Source organism: Mytilus californianus, unplaced genomic scaffold (genome assembly GCF_021869535.1).
Source record: "Mytilus californianus isolate M0D057914Y unplaced genomic scaffold, xbMytCali1.0.p SCAF_8, whole genome shotgun sequence".
NCBI classification, from domain to species: domain Eukaryota; kingdom Metazoa; phylum Mollusca; class Bivalvia; order Mytilida; family Mytilidae; genus Mytilus; species Mytilus californianus.
Window position 1 is genome coordinate 31,060,706 of NW_026262734.1, and position 21,869 is coordinate 31,082,574.

General features: G+C 31.8%; 1 protein-coding gene across 1 annotated transcript; it reads left to right on the top strand.

Moving 5' to 3' along the window:
• On the top strand, nucleotides 1-12,951 carry LOC127710670 (uncharacterized). Its single transcript, XM_052216622.1, has 4 exons — nucleotides 1-94; nucleotides 4,084-4,215; nucleotides 4,428-4,654; nucleotides 8,441-12,951. The coding sequence occupies exons 2-4, from the start codon at nucleotides 4,094-4,096 to the stop codon at nucleotides 12,253-12,255; spliced, it is 4,164 nt and encodes a 1,387-aa protein (XP_052072582.1). The 5' UTR covers nucleotides 1-94; nucleotides 4,084-4,093; the 3' UTR covers nucleotides 12,256-12,951.
• The last annotated feature ends 8,918 nt before the right edge of the window (nucleotides 12,952-21,869 follow it).

The following is a 21,869-nucleotide window of genomic DNA, read 5'->3' on the forward strand; positions in this document are numbered from 1 at the left end:
GAACGCTTTGAAAACAATGAACAAACCAAAACAAACATGCATTTTCTGAAATTGCCAGTCCTGGTATAACATTCAAAACTTCTCAGTTGAACAGGTAAAAATTCATCAAAATATTTTGCACAATATGAAAAAGAGTAGAAATGAACTGTCAACTCTAAAGTATGCAGGTGTATGAACAACAAGCACTGAGTTCTGCAGCCATAGGCATAGAAAAAAAACACGAAAGATAGATGTATAAAAGCCTAATATTGATTCGGCATTTACAAACCTTTAAAGTAAACAATGCTTTAAAACAAAATTTCTGCAGATATTTTTAAATCCAAGCATTTATCATAGAATACTTATTATTTTATCAGTATAGGATGTGAAAATAACCAGTCACAGAGTGACAAGACTTCAGCACCACAACATTTTGGTACCATGTCCATACGCTTGATTCCAATCGTTATCTTTCCGTCATAGTGTTTGGTTTTAGGTGACATTATTTGACATCATTTGTGCGTTTGTTGGGCCTAAAATCTACGTCAGTACGGTGAGGTAAGGGATGAATATTCTTATGGGGATAACTTCCTTATAACTGCTTCGATAACTGTTTACTTTAAATGATCAAATTAATATATTTCTTAAGGCAGAGCTGGATTATGTACATAAGAATAAAGACGGGTGTTTCAAAAATGTCAAGCAGTCACAATTACTTTATCAGTTCAAAGATGCAGGGATCCTGTTACCCCATAAACATGATAAAACGATTAAATGATGTGACAAATCAGCGTATAGTAAAAGAGTATTTCTGGTAATGGAAATGATATGGATCAAAGGTATTCGTACCTTTGCCAACTCATTCCCAATTTTCACTAACTCTCAGGGATCTCCATGACCTATTTCATGATGGCGCTCTGCCATCATTAAATATTCTGACCCATCGTCAACTTATCTTACACCATGGATAAATAAATGCGCCACAGTTCAAAAACTTAGTTAAATTTTGTTTTCTTTTAAAGAGCCATCAACATTTTTGTTTGCAGTTAAAACCAATAATATTGTATTGCATATCCCGTATTGATTGTCTACAAATTAAGGCTTCTTCTAATTAGTATTTTCATGCCCTTGAGGATATAATTAATGATCACAATCATTTGAACAGGTAGATACACCTGGCAGGAGATTACAATGATCAAGTCCAAACTATTTACTACATTATTTAAAACTTTTTTCAATAAATGTTTAAAAATTTAATTTAGAAGAAAAAGTATGAATATGCCAAACACATGCTCTTTTATGACTTGTGTCATCCCCATCCCTGATACGAATTTCGTTAATGATTTTCCAATTTGACAACGACACAAAAATAATCCTGATTATTTGAAGTTCTATAAATGCAGTGACAATAAAAGCGAGAAGAAATCTGTGGACCATTGATTCATCATATTTAAAGTTTTAAAAAGCATTCTTTTTACTCAACAAGAGGACAATTTCTTGTTTGTTAACAGGTATTGAACAATCAACCAATGGTCATGATGGTAGGCAACATATATGCTAAAAGACTGATGTTAAGAGTACAAATGAATTGTGGTTATCATTGACAAAAAGGAACCAAGCTTGTTGTTTGAATGATTGCAACTGACAATTAATGAAAATATTGGTATTGGTTATTCATCAATGAAACTAATTATAATTATCTTTTCAATATTCTTAAAAACAATATAAAGGCATGCATAATTAATTTCTATTGCATCAAATCAAATCAAATCAAATAAATTTTATTGGTGTAAAATCCAAATATTGGCACGTTTCAAGGTACACAGAACTTTTTCTGGTAAAAGTTGCTCCATGGTTAAATTTTCATCCATGACGATCCCTGAACTTTTACCAACTTATACTTCTTCCAACTTGTACTTCTTCCAATTTGTACTTCTTCCAACTCGTACTTCTTCCAACTTGTACTTCTTCCAACTTGTACTTCTTCCAACTCGTGCTTCTTCCAACTTGTACTTCTTTCAACTCGTACTCAGTTTTTAGTTGTATTTATAATTATATAATATTTGGTAGTTATTTTCTATCATATAAAATATAAAAAAGAAAAAATAGATCGGTTGTTTTGAAATTGCAAGACAGTTAAATTTTCAAATTTAAGATTGCTACTATTCCGAGCATTTTGAATGTTATAAATAAATTTAACTGTTGAGAGTGAAGAAATATTGTATTGTAATTAACGTGGTGGAATCTGTTAAATTAAATCCTTCACCCTGAAACTTTAAAATTTATCACTTTAAAATTTTGATTTTGGATATTATCTATGAAATAAGAAGTAGTAATAAAACCTGATTTTCAGTATTGGCCTCAACCTAAGAAATGCAATACTATTTTAAGAAGTAATTTATATTAAGTACTGTAAGTCTTTATGGAAGCATTCGCTGTACATCTTGTATCAGACATTGAAAACTTGAGACAGGATATATTTTTCAACATAACTATGTACTTTTAACTTTCTACATTTTATTCCTTATTTTCAACTGTTTCTGGTTTTAAGAGGGTTTAATTTTATACTTTAATGATGTCACATCATCATTTACTTTAGAACTTAACTGAAAATGTAAATATGAGGGTTTGGATGGGGGGTTATTCAATTCTGTATTCTTTAATTTTTTAGCCATGTTTCTCTTTTCTTAAGAAATTTTGCCCATTATTCTCTATTCTTTATTTTTTGGTCCCTTTTTCTGTGATGTTGGCCCATTGTTCTCTATTCTGTTAACCCCATTCAAACCCTCCTTCGTGACAAATTGGTAGTAGATATTGATAAATTATTTGAAGTTGCATTGTTCTGTTGATTCAAATATTATCCTTTCAGCTAAAGTTCAGAAATACTTTTTTGGTTTAAAAGGAGTAGGGGCAATAAGGCCCTTATTTGGCCCAAATATTACTGCAAATTTAAAAGTTATCCTACATATTCTTAAATTTGTCCTAACTAGACTAAGGTACGAGGTATTCAGAAAATAAAAACAAATTTGACATTTATCGAGTAAACATGGTAACAAACCATGACGAAATTCTTATATTTTGTAAAATTTCTTGATTTTCCTTGTTTTTCATCAAATTTTAAGTATATTTTAGATTGGCAAAGTATGTGAGCATCCAAGAAACAACTTTATATTTGGTGAGATAATGTCAATAGTTATAATAAAGCTTCTCTTAAATTATTTTGTTGTTTCTTGGCTGCGCACGATGTCTCCACAATGGAAATAACGATGGAAAACTGCTTAAATTCTGTATTTTCCATCGTTTTCATGAAAACGGTACATATTATGATGTAGTTGTGTGACGTCATCAGATAAAAAATCTTATGTTTTTCATTTATATTTTTTGACTCTATGCATTTCCTAACATTATGTGCCAATTTGGTATAGTTGTCAAACATTTTATTTTCTTGGGCCAAAACCGGGCCTTAATGCCCCTACTCCTTTGAAAATGTCCAATCTTCTGTCTTATCAGATCATCTGGTAGAATAGTTCATAAAATTACTACTTTCCAAATAAAAAAGGATAAGTATTTCTGTTGGACATAAAGCAAGTATTGAATCCTTTTAAATTAATACATTTGAAAGTCTGATGAAGTTGGAGATGTTAATTGCAGTAAGGTATAGAAAATCAGGCTAGTGAATAAACTGTCACTAAGATATGAAACCTTACCTTCATGAAATGTACAAACAAAATGTATGTTATTAAACTTTGATTTCAATCAAATTTTAAATCAGTTTATATCTTGAGTTATCTCCCATGCTAGAATTTTATGAAAAGGCTTACCAGGAGTGAGAAAATGTAGCAATCAGTTTGTTATAGTTAACATACACACAATATCAGATTATTATCAAGTTTTGAAAATTAAAATTTCTGCTTCTTTTATTATTAAAATGAAATTATAGTTATAAACTGTCATAAATTCCATATTTGATTGTCTTTGCCAGTGGGTAAACAAAGGGCTTATAAAGAGGTATTCTGAATTACAGAATAAAATACCTTGGCACATCTCTGTACATTCAAAATTAAACAGTTTTGATCCCATTTTTCCCCCTTTTTCTCTTTTCAGGGTACTCACCATGGAAGATTTGGTATCTATCAGGGTAACCAGACCAGTTTTCTGCCAGTTTCAGACAATTTTGATAGAAGCACAATTCACATCAGATGGTTTAATGAAACATTTCTTTCACTTGTATTATAGGTAAATAATTGTATTGTTTAAAGTGTTTTTAATGGATAGAAACAATGTCATTCTTCTAACATGTCTAATACAAGATTTAAGCTTTAAAATTGAAAAAAAATATTAAATTGAAAAGTGAATTTTTAGAAGCAATTGTATGACCTTAAAATATGTACAGGTGATTGTCGTAAGGTGTAAATAATCAACATCTACAACCACTTTTCTTTTTACAGAAGTTTGAACCAGGTGTCAAGGGAAGACCCTGCAGACCATCAGATTACATTGAAGCAGTCAGGGGGAGATAATTTCAGTAGATTGGTTGTAAACATCCCAAAAGCTGTGTTACATAGAGATATATCTGTCAATGTAACGCTTCCAGACAGTGATTGCTGTGAAACCACTGACCATGACAATAATTTTGATGACAGTCCTACTGCTGGATGTATTGTGTCAGATACAGGTGAAGAATTGTTCAATAATAACTGGACTTATATTAAAAACCAGCTTAGCATGGACATATTCTTTAGGACAACCTTTGTATACCTTGGAAACTAGAACATATTTAGTGTGCATTTTGTTTTTCTCCCTGTTCTCCCCAGGTTTTGTTCATCATTTGGGATTCTGATTACTTCATATAATATTAAAAGAGTTTAACATATTAAATAATTCATGGCTATTCATAGTATGGGGCATGGCTTCCAAAATAGTCATATATTCCGGACATTTATAAATTTACCGGACATTGTCTGGCTGGGAAAAGCATGAAACGGACATCTACTTTTAGTTTTCAAGGCTTTCTTAAGAGACTGTCAATACATTTTAACATAATTTAAAAAGTTTATGCGATCTTTTTGACCCAACCTTTTGCCTTTAAACAGCCACACATTTCCGGTCATAAAAGTGACATGATGAATAAGTACTATCAAAACAAACCCTACTTTAATACCTTCTCATTTTAATCAAGGTTAATTAGTTGTCAGACAGCTGAAATTTACCTGTTTAGGCGACAGGTTAACTATGTTGTACGGGACATTGATCGGTCTAATCAAAGTTATTTTCTTGCATTTCAGCGGTCTGCATCTAATTAATTTAGTCAAAAAGATTGAAATTATCAGAAATACGTTTATAAATATGATTTGATGAAAAACTTAAAAAGGTTTTAAACGAAAAATTGTCTGAACCACGTTGTTTGAACTAGTACTCGTATGCGCATGTGCGCAGGTGGGAAATTTAATTATGCATCCTAATTCTTCAAAAATGTTAAAATTATTATTGATACCTTTATCTACCGGTAACGTTCATTTTGAGTATTTTCTTGAAGAAATAACGCAGAAAGAGCTACTTAAACTCAATCGTGCTTTGTAAACGTACACCGAATTTTACGTATCCGTCTCTGGTCCATGTTTTACCATTCCGGTATTAGGTGCTTTTTAAAAACAAAAGTAAAGTTTTTGACAATGTTATTTTGCACAAATAAAGAGTCAAGGCAGATATTAGTACGCTGATGTTGCACACTTCGAATGGTGCACTGTCAATTTAACAGTTTTACGTCAGAACAACGAATTTATATCAAAGTAAAGTTTAATTTGTTTTTTTAATGTCAATCATTGGTTATATGATGGCCAACTAATTACTATAATTGCCTTTTGTAACTAAGTCTTAAGGGATTAAAATCGGGATCAGAAATAAAATGTCAGGCTGGCTAAAATATTTTTTGGAAGCCCTGGTATGGGGTATAAACACAAAATGATAGAATATTTCATATTTTTTTTTGCATGCTATTTATAACAACAAGAGAAAAGTATAGGCCACTCAGCTTGTTTTTATACGACCGCAAAAATTAAAAATTTTTTGGTCGTTTATTGGTATGACGTTGGCGGCGTCGTCGTCGTCGTCGTCGTCGTCGTCCGAAGACACATTGGTTTTCGCACTCTAACTTTAGTTTAAGTGAATGGATCTCCATGAAATTTTACCATGAGGTTCAATACCACGAAAGGAAGGTTGGGATTGATTTTGGGGGTTATGGTACCAACAGTTAAGGAGTTAGGGGCCAAAAAGGGGCCAAAAATAAGCATTTTTGTAACTTCCAGACAATAACTTGTGTGTAAGTGTATGGATCTCTCTGACATTGTACCACAAGGTTCCATATCACAAAGGGAAGGCTGTAATTGATTTTGGGGGTAATTGCCTCAAAATTTTAGGAATTAGGAGCCAAAAAAGGGGCAAAAAACAAGCATTTTTCTAGTTTCATGACAATAACTTGTGTGTAAGTGTTTGGATATTTCTGAAATTGTACTACAAGGTTCCATATCACAAAGGGAAAGCTGGAATTGAGTTTGGGGGTAATTGCCACGAAAAGTTTAGGAATTGGGGGCCAAAAAGGGGTCAAAAATAAGCAAAATCTAGTTTCCAGACAATAACTTGTGTTCAAGTGTATGGATCTCTCTGAAATTGTACTGCAAGGTACCATACCACAAAGGGAAGGCTGGGATTGAGTTTGGGGGTGATGAATCATAAGGGGGTTCAAAAAATTTGGGGGGGGGGGATTTTTTTTTTCTTTTTTTCCTTTTTTTTTTTCTTTTAAAATTTTCCATTTTAAGTTGGTTATTTCTGATTAATATTTTAAAGCAAATAATAATGATATGGTAGGAGATACACACCAAACAGGATGTGTAAATTATTATATAATAAGTATTGTGCAATAGCAAGAAATTTTCAATTGCACAGTATTGCACAATAGCAAGAAATCTTCAATTGCACAGTATTGCGCAATAGCAAGAAATCTTCAATTGCACAGTATTGCGCAATAGCAAGAAATATCCAATAGCACAATATTGCGCAATAGCAAGAAATTGTCAATTGTACAGTATTGCGCAATAGCAAGAAATATTCAATTGCACAGTATTGTGCAAAAGAAGATACTTGGTATAAATTGCTTATTTCTTGATCAATTTCAATGGGGTTTTATTCTTGAATTCTTGGGGTTCTTTAATATGCTGAATCTAATCGTGTATTAAGTTTTTGGATTTTGGGCCCCGTTTTTAAATTGGTCCACATTGAGGTCCAAAGGGTCCAAAATTTAACTTTGTTTGATTTCTTCAAAAATTGAATTATTGGGGTTCTTTCATATGCCGAATCTAACCGTGTATTTAGATTCTTAATTTTTGGTTCCGTTTTCAAATTGGTCTACATTAAGGTCCAAAGGGTCCAAAATTAAACTTAGTTTGATTTTAACAAAAATTGAATTCTTAGGGTTCTTTGATATGCTGAATCTAAACATGTATTTAGATTTTTGATTAAGGGCCCAGTTTTCAAGTTGGTCCAAATCGGGGTCCAAAATTAAACTTTGTTTGATTTCAACAAAAATTGAATATATGGGGTTCTTTGATATGCTGAATCTAACCATGTATTTAGATTTTTGATTTTTGGGCACCGTTATCAACTTTGTCCACATTGAGGTCAAAAGGGTCCAAAATTAAACTTTGTTTGATTTCATCAAAAATTGAATTCTTGGGGTTCTTTGATATGCTGAATCTAACCATGTATTTAGATTTTGGATATTGGACCATAATAGGTGAATGTCCAATTTAAAATTTTTAAGTTCTTAGACCACATTCATTCTGTGTCAGAAACCTATGCTGTGTCAAATATTTAATCACAATCCAAATTCAGAGCTGTATCAAGCTTGAATGTTGTGTCCATACTTGCCCCAACTGTTCAGGGTTCAACCTCTGCGGTCGTATCAAGCTGCGCCCTGCGGAGCATTTTATTAAGTTATAGCAGAAGTTGTGAAAAATTTACATATTTTTTTGATTGAATTGTAAGAGTTTAAATAAATGATAGAATTTTGAAATGAAATGTGAAAAAATAGCTCTTATAAGATGCTTTTAGAAAATAAAAAGACAAAAAAGGTTTTACTGGACTTGTTTTCTTGCTAGTCATGATTTTCATGGATATTTGATTTCCTGGTTTTGTCATTTATATAGTCAGCATACAAGCATATAGAAAAGTAATATTTCGTTGAACTTTTGAATGGTCTACCTTTACCATTTTTACCTACAAAATTCTCGAAAATTGATATCCCAAGTAAAAATGCACAGTACAATTGTAGATGCATGCTTATCTTTTCTGATTACAAAATGAAAACAAAATAGTTGAATATTTTAAATTCAAAATCTGAGACAGGTTCATATAATTTACTTTTAGTATGTTATCTCATATTTATTTGGATATATTTCTGTTTCAGTAAATGCTGAAAATGGACATACTGACAAGATCAACCCAAATTACAAAGATTCAACACAGCACCAGACTTTGGTTTGTAATGTCTGTCAGTTTAAAACAAAAGGTATCAAGAAATTTAAAAATCATACAAGAAAACATTCAGAAAAACAGATCAGTTGTCCATGTTGTGGGGAGACATTTTTGGACGATTCAAATCTGAAACTCCACATTCAAAATAAACATGCGACAACTTATGGAAACAGAAAAAGTAATGACAGTAATTTAATTTATGGAGAAGAAGAAATGCAGGACAAAAATAAAGAACATCTCCCATTTCAAAGAGAAAATAAGTCAGTAGATGGCAGCAACTATTTTAACTTTGAAACAACCTTGAACAAGCATGGAGATAATAGAACAAATTGTGGCATGGAGGAAAACTTGAAACAAATGATGCTAATCCAGGGAGAAAATCGAATCAACAGACTTCAAGACCTAGAATCATCTATAAGTAGTTTTACTTTACAAGATGACACAGAGAAAGGACATACAGACATAAAACAATTATATTCAAAGGTCAAGATAAAAAGAAAAGGATTCTTCTGCAATCTCTGTTGTAAAACATTTCCAAGATTTGGAATATTTTTGGAACATAGAAACTTCTGTAAGCAAAGGTGTTTAATTTTATGTTGTAATTGCCAGATGAAATTTAGATGGAAAAGTAAATACCTGCACCACAGAATAAAATGTAAATTATCAATGGATGTTCAGATTGGTCAAGGAATGAACAAATTTTGTCTCAGAACTATGAATGGTTTTCATCAGCTGGACAAAGTAGAAAGTGTAAAGGATAGTAAAGATACACCAAGGTCGTCAGGTTTGGTTTCTAATGCTGGTTTACATGAAGATTTGACCTTTAACAGTACATCTATAGAAGGTCAGGGTCACACATTACACATCACAGACAAAACTACTGAAATGAACACAGAGAATGGAATCTACACAACTACATCAGATGTTAATTACCTATCCTCTAACCACGAAACACAAACCAGTCAAACAGTTATGAATTTAGACAGGCAGATACCATATCAGGAAATTTCAGAACCATCAGAAAAAGAGAATGGTGAAATAAGTACTTCAGATGTGAATAAATACACTGCAGTGATTGAAAACAGTAAAGAAAGATCTGCTAGTTACAATGTTGAAAACACAGCATTGAATACTCAAACAGAAAAGAAGGATTTAAATGTGCCAAAAAATCATGTAAATGCAGAGAAAATTATCGATACTTCTGTAACGAAAAACTGTATCGATCTATCATGTGTGAAACAAGAGCCAATAGAGTCTATGGAACATCCAACACTAGATGGAAAGGAATCGTTAGTTTTGGAATCAAGCCAAAATTCTACATTGACATTACCTGCACAACCAGGACATCTTGAGAAATCAGTGATCAGCATCCAAAGTCTTACGAACTCTTTGACACATGGTAAAGATTTCTTCAACAGTTTCCTTGAGGATGGTGAAACTACTGTCAAGTGTGAAGAATGTGGAGAAATCTTTAAAAGGAAGGCTTATCTAAAAGAGCATGTGGAAGGAAAACATGGAGGTGATATGCGATACTCTTGTGACTGTGGAAAGAAATTTAAATGGAGGAGTTCCCTTGGTAACCACAGGAAACATTGTTATGAAGCCTTGTTGTCTGTACTGCCAAATGAAGGTCAAGTTCAAGGTCAAAACGTGTCTGTCATAGACTTTAGTCAGTGTGGTATTCCTCACTTCAACATGCAAAATGAGTGGTTACAAGAAATAGAAAAACTAAGTCAATCAGATATATTTTCTCGAAAACCAGTGACTGAATTTGGACTAGGATGTAGGCAGCGGAGTTTATCAACTCCAGAGAAAACACCTTCAGAAATTCAGAGTGAATACATACAACGTAGGAAATCTGAAAGTGCTTGTAAAACAGATGGGGCAGTTGAACAAAGTTCATCTTTGCGTATCAGTACCTCATTAGTAAAGCCACTGGCTGATGCCCTGTCTAAGTACAAACTGAAACCAGCAGTGCTGCCCTCTGGTGGTAACAATAAAGAAATGATTACATCAGCATTTGTTAAGCAGCAAAATGGAGCAGCATTAAATAAAAATTCAGAAAGCAGCATCCATTCTAATGGAGTCATAGATTTAACTTTTGATCACAACAGTAGCAGAAAAATAAGTTCAGATATAGTATCAAATGAGAACATCATAAGCAGTAGTAAAGGCTTCGGAGGTATTCCTGCAGTAAACAGCAGAATGAATTTACAAACAAAAAGCTCTGATTCAGTCCAGCAGAATTACCTGCAACAAAGACGGAAAAGTCTGCATAATCAACAAACGGACAGTTTAACATGCAATTTTTGCAAAGAGAATTTCGAAAGTACAAGTGAGTTAGAAAGACACAAATTGTTTTGCAAACACTTACAAGATACATGTAGTGTATGTGGTAAAACGTTTCAACACCGAACTGAATTAGTGAATCATCTCCTAACTTATCATGGAAATGATGAAATTTACACCTGCTTTTGTAGATATCGTTCCTCTAGTTGGAATTTGTTTGAAAAACATTGTGGAAAATGTGAAGAATTTAAAAATCAAAGTGCTAGCTTGTTGTCAGCAGACAAAAATACAAGACTTGGAAGGGACACAAGTTTGTTAACACATCAACTTGTTAAAAATTATTCTGAAAATAAAGACAGGCCAAGTTTAGATGTTCAACCATTTTCCAATCAAAATCTACCAGTGAATGAAGGGCAGGTAATTGACACATTTAACCCAATCAGTAACAGTTCAATTTGTCAGCAGAAATCACCATCTGGAACAGGATCATCCAAGAACCAGTATTTCAACCTTTCACAAAGTCATCATATGATAAACAAGAAAATGTCATCCAATCATTCTACTGGACAGGAAAAGACATCTCAAGGTCATGAATCATCAAAATTAGATGAACAATCATCAGACCAACTTTTAAATACATCGTTGGGAAATCTTCCAAAAGGTCAGCCAAGATCTAATTCTAATACATGGACAACAAATAAAGCATATCTTTCGACGGCAAATCAGCAAATATCAGTTTCCAACTCAGAAGCTTTTCTGCATTCTCAGTTTGAAGAGGTACTAGAACATCAGTATGAATCAAGGTCAAGTACACAATCATCATCTAAAAAACAAAAGATAGCCCAGAACCCATCTCAAAATAACCAGGATGAGAAGCTACAGAGTCACATGACAAAGATGTTACCTACCATATCTAGTTTTGTAACTTCAAGTGAAAAGCAAAAGGTACAAATTATTCCAAGCCGTATGGTGTCACAAAGTGATGTTAACCATTCTACTAAAACAAACAGCAATGAACAAACAAGACTCAGCAAAAGAGATGTGTATGTGTGTACTTTCTGTGGTAATATCTACAACAATATCCAAAAATTTTCTGAACACAATAAAATTCACCATGGAAACCAGTGGATTTTACAGGAAAACCAAAATAAACAATCAAAAACTGTCTGGATTCCACCAGAAGATAAAACCAATCAGTCAAAAACTGCTGTAGACGTTGCCATGGATAAAGCAAGGCAACTTCCAATCAAAATGGGAGAATTTGTCTGCCATCTTTGTGGGGATAAATTCGCAGCAAAAGCTTACTTGAAGGAACATATAGGTGGAAAACATGGAACAGTTGATCGATACAAATGTCCTTGTGGATTAAGATTTAAATGGAGGAGCTCATTAGGCATCCACCAAAAGAAATGCCCGAAGTCCAACCGGAGAACATACAATCGATGGAATAGTAACTAATGTAGATATTAGTAACAGTTGTCTAACTTGACTAAGTGCCATGTTTGTTCTTTTAAATTTATTTACATATCTTTTCATATTTGTATTTCAATCTTACTTTTAAATGTTAATGATAAATAAAAGCCATCAATTTACGCAAAAGTATTTTAAAATGAAATTGGTCAAATGGCCTACTTGTTTTTCAACCCTGAAAAGACATTACCTTAATTTGGTCAGACAGAACCAATTTTCAGGTACTAATGTTGACTAAGACAAAGGACTGTTTGAAGTTGCTTTTTCATCAAATGACAATTTATTTGCTAATTTCATATTTAAAAACATATTATATAATTCAGTTTGGTTAAAGTTTTCATTGTCAACGTGCATACATATGTTAATTATCTATGGTATTGACGTTATGAGGTAAAATATATAGTGTACTTTGAAATTATTTAATTTTGTGGTATTTAATTCTGTAAAAATTATTTGCATTTTATGTGATTTTCAGGGCAATTATAAACCCTTTATTAACCTCCTTCTTTTTTCAGTGTATTCTTTTGATTGAATATTAAAAGTTTTAAAATTGTCATTTTCAGGTTATTTGAAAACTCAAATTTTTAAACAGAATTTTTATTTCATCTATTTCAATTTGTTTTTTTTTCGATTTCACAATGTATTTTGATGACTATCAGCAAAATTGATTAAAAGACAAAATAATATTTTCAGATATCTGCATTTTCTGACAAGAAGACATTACTCACAGGGATTGAGTAAAGTTGTTTTCCTTTGACTAAAATTCAAAGAAATGAAAACGTCAGTAATTTGATTGATTGGTGTTTAACAACTTTCAGCACTGTTGTGCTATTTTGTGGAGTTCAGTTTTTATTGATGGAGGGCGCCGAAGTGCCCAGAGAACCATCAACCTTTGGTAAGAAAACTGATAATCCTTGTCAATTATGATTGTAGTCGAGAGCACCTGCCATGTATGGGATTCTAACTCACAACCTCATTGTTGACAGGCAAGTGATACAGTAGTTCGACTACTTAGTCCACTTGGCCTCTGAGCATCCCAGTAATTTGAAAAGGGACCATTGCAAATGAAAATATTACTGGGTAATTGACATTTGTTTGTTCAGTGGACTAGAAACCTGCCTATAATTGCTTAGATCCACTACATTTGAACTTTGGTTGATAGTTGTCTCATTGGCAATCATACCACATCTCCTTATTTTTAAATGATGACTAGTTTACATGGGACTCTATATGAATGTTAGTTTTTTGTTGTTGTTTATATCTTGGAACCATGCTAATATCAGGTATTACACATGTTAATTGTGGTAACAACCCAGAAACATACAGCTCTGTAATCAGTTTTATATATTGTTATGCATCCATTTTCTGTATTAATGAAAAAGATATTTTTTGTCTATTTACAATTGTTACTGTAGATCATTATATCTGTCTCGTCTGTCAACTTCTTCAGTTCAATTTTATGTCACTTGTTGTGGCATTAGCCTGCCATAAGCATACAAGGGTATTTTTTAAACAAGGTAAAATTACATTTGATATATCTTAGTTGTTATAATCACTGGGTTTCTATCTATAAACTTGAGACAAATTTGAAGACCACTTTGCATCAGAGTTCTTTCATGTGTTTGCTACATGTATGAGGGTCTGGATGGGGAGTCCTTCATTTCTGTATTCTTTAATTTTTTAGGAATTTTTCTCTATTCTTTATATATTTTACCATTATTCTCTTTTCTTTATATTTTAACACCCCATTATTCTCTATTCTTTATAATTTTTACCCATTATTCTCTATTCTGTTAACCCCATCCAGATCCTCAAGTCTATCTTTGAAGGATGCATTCCTATTAAAAGTTGATTCATAAATGTGTTTCAAACAAATAGTGTAAATTCAGAAATGCAGTATTTTTATTAATGCGAAAAAATGCATTAGTATCAGGTTCACAATATTAAAAACTGACATTCCTAAATTTAGAGAGATTTTCTTTCATAAAAACGCAAAATTTTTGCAATCATTAATTAGATCCCACATTTCTTCGGGTAGTCAGTGATTTGTAAATATAATTGCACACATCAATTTCTGAATTTACAGTAGAAATTCGGTATAAACAAGTTCTTGTTCAATTATATCATTTGACTTGTCTGAGAATTCAACACATTCTTATTTATAAAAATAAAACGCATGGGTAAAATGCTAGCATTATATTTTTTATGATATAACATAGCTTTTTGAACCAAATATTAGTGAAAAAAGCCATTTTGGTTCTGTTTTATAATTATGTTCATTGAACACGTGTTACCTATTACAATCTTTCTTTTTTTGGATAATTTTATTTAAAAAATTATTTCTCGTGAATTGCTGATTTCACTTATGTGTATAAGTTTGGCGGGAATTGAATTAAAATTATGTATTCCCTAATATATAAAGCTCAACATGTTAGCAGATAAAATAATGATGGTATCTCAGATGGAGTTGGGGTATCAGCATCTAAAGGACCATGTTTCCATTGTTATACCCCAAAATGATAATAATGTCTCGTCATTGGTTGAATTATATTTAAACCATTCACAACATTTATAGTCCCCTACCGATGAAGTCGAAGAGGATTTTAAGTTTGCACTCCGTCTGTCTGTCTTGTCAGTCCAGCAAATCATTTTTCCACACTTTTTTTCCGTCATGCTTGAAGATATTGATTTGATATTTGTATATTGTTTTATCATGACAAGTTACAGATCTAGTTCGAATTTTGTCCCTGTCTGATGATTTTGTGCAGAGTTATGGTCCTTTGACTTAGAAAATTCACTAAAATAATCAGTTTTCCACACTTTTTTTTTTGTCATTCTTGAAGATATTGATCTGATAATTGGTATATAGTTTTATCATGACAAGTTACAGATCAAGTTCGAATTTTGTTCCAGTCTGTTGATTTTGTGCATAGTTATGGTCCTTGGACTTAGAAAATTCACTTAAATAATAGTTTTCTAACACTTTTTTTCGTCATGCTTGAAGATATTGACTTGATATTTGTTATATAGTTTACACCATGACAAGTTTTAGATCAAGTTAGAATTTTGTTCCAATACAATGAATTTTTAAACGGTAGGGGTAATGTATTGCCATGCAATACTCACAGAATGCTTGTTGTTTATGCTTTTGAAAATATAACCCAAAATGCAATAGATTCTGAAACAGCTAATAACAAGACCACTACTGTTGAACCATACACAGATCTTTTATAAAAGTGATTTTAATGAGAGGAGCTTCGTACTACTACTGTAGTCCTTTCAGTTTGATTGACCTCCAGGACTATTATTTGTACAGTTGGGAATATCTGTTTGCTAGCTGTATTAACGAGTATAAAACTCTTTCTTACAGTTGATTCCTCGATGATCAACATTAGTGTTTGTCAAACTGCTATATATCTAATGAAATTATTCCTATAAATTGTGTGGTTCAAATTTCTTGAAAATGTTATATTTTTTGTCAACAGGTCAAAGTAAATATTTTTAGAAATTTTTATGAAAATTAAACGAGCCAAATCTATTTTAGTCAAAGTTTTTGGTACCCCTTTAAATTAATTATAATTTGTTCTTGTTCGTACCATTCATGAAATATTTTTACATTGGACATTAAGCACATACATCTCATTTCATTTGTTTTCCTAACATATGGTTTTTAGTGAAGTGTATTATCGTCCATGTTTAATTTGATACACAATTTATTGATGATTATGATGTATTTTTAAATGAGATTTGATTTTTGAGTACCATGTGAGATTAAAATTTCTGCAAATTAGAAAACTTCTTAAATCCCATTAAAAATCCAGCTCCTTGAAGTTGAAACTGTAACATTTATGAAATTCTTTGAAAATTCATTTATTTTCAAACATTTAATAATTCCAATTTCTTTTGGCATCTTAATTTTAGAGTTCATTGCACTTTAAAGCAGCATTAATGTTTAAATTCTATAATTTCGTTACATGTAAAATCACTAGAGTTTATTTCATGTTTTTCATATTTGTTTCTGATCTTCTATAAAGATCACATTTATGCAGCAATTTGATCTTTATTCTGAAATTAGCAAAAAAAACATCTGATGAAGTTTTCTTCTTAACACTAAATATATTTTCCACATATTAAAGCTTGATTAGAAGAATATCTTTACATATCTTTTAGAATTTTGTATGTCATATTTTAAAACTTTTGAGTGTTGTTGATTTCAGTTTGTTGTAGATGTATTTCATATATATTGCTTTTGATATATTTTACTTGAATTCATGATTTCTGGAATTGATTTTTCTTTGTGAAAATATATTCTAGGAAATAAATCTTATCACAGCATTTTGAAATTTACATTGGAACAGTATGTAACCATGCTGACTACCTGAAAAAAATTGCCAGGAATTTCATATTGCTAAGATTATGTCAATGACTCAATTTGAATGTATAAATACTTGTAAAATTCATACACCTATTCTAATTGTAGGTTTTTTTTACATAAAGAATAGGCAAATATTTATCTGTTGTCTTTTAATAAGGACATATATATTTTTAGATAGTAATATAAATTTTTGCTTTTATGTAACAAGTTTAGCACTTTTTGGTGCTTTTAACGACCATTATTGATATGAGCTATCAGATGTCTAGTTGAATTATATTTACATGTTGTTGAATTTATTGTGTTTTCTAGAAATGAAATAAAATAAAATATTTATGGTACTTATAAGTGTGATTGTAAATTGTAATAGTCTATTTGCCAATTACCATTTGATTCTGTTATTAAACACTTTAAACACAGAGTGTTTCCCTTGGCCAATGATATAGCCTGTTTCTTTACCAGACAAAATTGGCTGCAGACCCTCAAAAGCATAAGTGGAAAGTAATATATACACATTTTAACCAATACTTGAAAAAAAATATGACTAAGGGAGCTACCATTTGATTTTTATGGGGGGGTGCTAGGATGAAATTTGAAAAAAATAGGCGGGACAGGAGTTTTGAGTAAAAAAAAAAAGGCAGGATGAGACACTTTCAAAAAAAAAAAAGTCAGGACGACAATTTAGTTAAAAAAGAGTCAGGATAAACTAAAAAAAAAAAGGCAGGACCGAATAGAGTGAAAAATAAAAAGGCAGGACAGAGATTACAGCTAAGAAAAAAGGAGGACAAAATTTTTCATCCTAGCCCCCCACCCCCCATAAAAATCAAATGGTAGCTCCCTAAGGATATAAAAAATGTTAGCTAAACAAAAGATTAAATGGAATGAAAAGATTTGAAAAACTTAAAGTTTACACTCATAACACACAGATAAATTTGCTCTTTCTGTTAGCTCTTTCAATTTCAATTTCAATGATGTCCTTCCTAAAGGAAGCAACTAAAAAAGATTGATCTCAAATTACAGGGTCAGTTAGAGAATTTGCAAATAGACTATTTTTTGTTTAGTACACCTGATTAATAAAATCATGGTATTAGAATAAAATAACATGAAAGGTAATGTTCATTCCATAATATGAATATGTGGAGATATTAGGATATATCTTCAATGAGACACACAAAAACAAATATAAAAATAAGCACAAAAATACAGAAAGAAGTCATCACATGGTCATTTGAAGAAGGTTTGTTCATGAAATATTCTAGTATCATATATTTCATTATCTTAAAAAGTTTTGCCAACAACCCCTATTTGTATTTGGCTCACCAGCTATTGCAATAATTTGCTGACAGTTGTTCACAAGTTTCAAAACTCTCCTCTGAAACTGAATCAAGTTTGGTTTAAGTATTCCTTTAATTTGTGTTATCTTGTTTATAAGTTGTTTCCAAGATTTCAATTTTTCAACAAAACCACAATTGAGAAAAACAGAACATGTGGGGTAAAACTGCACTTATTGGCTTATATCTCAAAGACTCGAGCAGTTACAGCAAAACTGAAATGTATTAAAATGATCAACAGGACGATATTTATCTACCTTGAAATTTTTAGTAAAACAGGATAACCTTTTTTTTGGAGTTATTGCCCATGGAATGTTCAAATTTTAGTTCTTGGAATTATGGCCTCATGGAATAAGATTTTTTTTGTTATTTGTTAGGTGTTGGCAATTATTTTGATTCTAAAAAAAGCTTGATGAAAATCATTGTTGCAAAAAGGTTTTCTCCGTGCACTCCAGCTGCCTTCACCAATAAAAACTGGCCGCTGCAATATACCCAATAGTGCTGAATATGGCGTTTAACACCAAACATCAATCAATCAATCAATTGTAGCAAAATATCAGAAGAACAAGATATATCTGCCATGAAATTTTTAGAAAAATTGGTCAAACAATTTGGAAGTTATGGCCCTTGAAATGTCAATTTTTAGTGAATCTCATTCTTAAGGGTACTGCCTGGAAAACTATAGAGGCAAGTTGAAAATAATTGATAGCAAAAACGATCAGCAAAACGAGATCTATTACCTTGAAATTTAAGAAAGGTTGGTGACCTATTTATGAGGTGTTGCCCCTGTGATGTCTTGCACCACTGGTAACTTTTTCGAAAGTTTTTCTCCTCTAAAAGGATCTGTGTCAATGCTCATTAGGGTATCTAGTTTATAAATTGTATCCAAGCTTCTGGATCATCAAAAAAAATTTGCTAAAAATAGAAATTAGGGGTCAAACTGCAGTTTTTGGCTCGTATGGAAAGTATATACGGTTTTAAATTATGAGTATATATATATATATTTCAATAGTTACAAAATTCTCCATTTGATAGAAATTGTGCAGTTACAACTTTGGAATTGTAATAGCATGTCAAATGCATATTTTGATGATTTTCCATTGGGTAGAAATTGTGCAGCGACAACTTGGAAGTGTAATTGCACCTCAAATGCATATTTTGATGATTGTCCCTTGTTTTGGCTAATGTATCGAAATTATAAGAGCTTTAGAAAAAGTCTATATAGCTTATCACCATCTGCAAAAGTTGTTGATGACTCCTTCTAGAGTTGTTGCCCCTGAAAGGCATGTCTTTACAGTTTTGGCTAATATCACCAGAGCTAGAAGAAATTAAAAATTACAAAACTTACCAGTGCCTCAAGATCTACAAGTCCTCCTTTGTGTTGGAATTATCTGATAACTGATTGAAGAGTTATTGCCATTGAAATAAGTATTTAATGATGTGTATTGTTTAGATGAAGTCCAATGAGATAAAATAAAGCTATGTAGCAATTTTCTGAGTTGTGGTGTCCTTTTCTATTGACGCTATCTTATGACCAAACATTATTTTTATATCATGACGCATGACCCATGATGATTTTGAAAAATAAAAATAATTCCAGCTGCCTCGAAGTCTTGATATTATTAATCTACATTTTATATTGTTGGGATTAAGAACTGGATCACTTCAATTCTGTATTGAGTCTATATAAATGTAAGATGACGATAAGGATTTGATACAGGCTGGTTTCTAAGGCTCATACACACTGTTATCTCATTAATTTTTTTGTGACCTTGAACTTTGACCACTGACCTGGAGTTGAAGTAAGTTAGCGTCCTTTATTTACAGGGAACTACTGCACTTACTGCACTTAGTGTGATTAAGCTGTAATGCTGGAGAAAATCTCTATAGAACTGATATATTTTTCTAATATTGCTCTATAGAACCTACAAGCTTGAGTGTCATAACGGGGTTATGACCTTGACCTTTGACTTCTAATCTTAAAATTCAAAGATAAAATTGACTCCCCCAGGTAACCAAAGAATATGTTTTGGAAGAAGATGGGTGCAAAACTGCGCTCGTTATGGACCGTCCAAGAGCGTTATGGACGGACAACCGATACTCCTTTCACACTCTCTTGGGTAGGGATATACTTTATATTTATTTGAGTGTAGACGATTAAGCATTTAGGTTACTAAATGTAAGTCTACATATTTAAAATATTGTTTTCTGTTTGGTAATAAATTATTAATAAGATCCATTAAGTTACATCTTGTGATCCGTTTATTTGGCAATCGTCAATGGCAGTCAGCAGGGTTTAAGAACATCAGTTGTTCGACCTGTTAGTCAAATGCAATTTGTTAAAATATACTTTTCACTTTTTTGGTCTTTTGGAAAATGTTGTTTGTTCTGTATTTAGACCCCTCTACCAAGAAATTTGTTTTACATGCACACGTATAAAAATTGCGGTTTTTATCCAACGCAATCATAGGTTTGAATTTTGGATAAATTGATCACGAGATGTAACATGGATCTTAATTATTCATTTAATACCAAACAGAAAACAATAAACTTGCGGAGAAGATGGTATACCGCAAACATGAGGTGCAAAAATTGTTGTTATATATATATATATATATATATAAATATCAATTTCATTAATGATCTCAAAATGATTAATTATTTCAGCCAAGTCTATAGGTTCGTTTGTTGACTCCTACTGAGTCTATTGAGACTTCATGATTGGAAGGGTCCAATGGTTTTATATGTACAGCTTTCCTGGTCCCTGTGAACAACCAAAATGATAACATTTTTTGGTTGCCAAATAATTCGATTGCCAAATAAATTGATCACGAGATGTAACATGGATCTTAATTATTAATTTAATACCAAACAGAAAACAATAAACTTGCGGAGAAGATGGTATACCGCAAACATGAGCTGCAAATATATATATATATATATATATATTTATATATATATATATATATTAATTTCATTAATGATCTCAAAATGATTAATTATTTCAGCCAAGTCTATAGGTTCGTTTGTTGACTCCTACTGAGTCTATTGAGACTTAATGATTGGAAGGGTCCAATGGTTTTATATGTACAGCTTTCCTGGTCCCTGTGAACAACCAAAATGATAACATTTTTTGGTTGCCAAATAATTCGATTGCCAAATAAATTGATCACGAGATGTAACATGGATCTTAATTATTAATTTAATACCAAACAGAAAACAATAAACTTGCGGAGAAGATGGTATACCGCAAACATGAGCTGCAAATATATATATATATATATATATTTATATATATATATATATTTATATATATATATATATATTAATTTCATTAATGATCTCAAAATGATTAATTATTTCAGCCAAGTCTATAGGTTCGTTTGTTGACTCCTACTGAGTCTATTGAGACTTAATGATTGGAAGGGTCCAATGGTTTTATATGTACAGCTTTCCTGGTCCCTGTGAACAACCAAAATGATAACATTTTTTGGTTCTGCTGCTGTGTTTGTTGCCCGCCATAACTGCTACATTTTTTGGTAAAAAACGGCAACGGTTACTGGAGTTTGTGAAATATTTACCAAATTGCTCATGCATTTGTAAACTATTATTCTAAACGACTGACCCAGTCAAACATTAAATATGACCCACCGCAAAACATTCGAGCAAATTGTGGAAATACAAATGTAAAATCTCGCGTTTTCGTTAGAAACTTTAAAAAAAGAACTTACACCGACCATATATATTGGCGGGTATCGTGAATTGCTTCTACTTATTTATGATATAATGGAAGCCAGATTACTTACACAGGCTAGTGGAATTTCTACTTCGGTAAAGAAAGTCGTAATACCACAATGTTAACGTTAATGCATCTTTCAATTAGATTGACAACGCAAAAC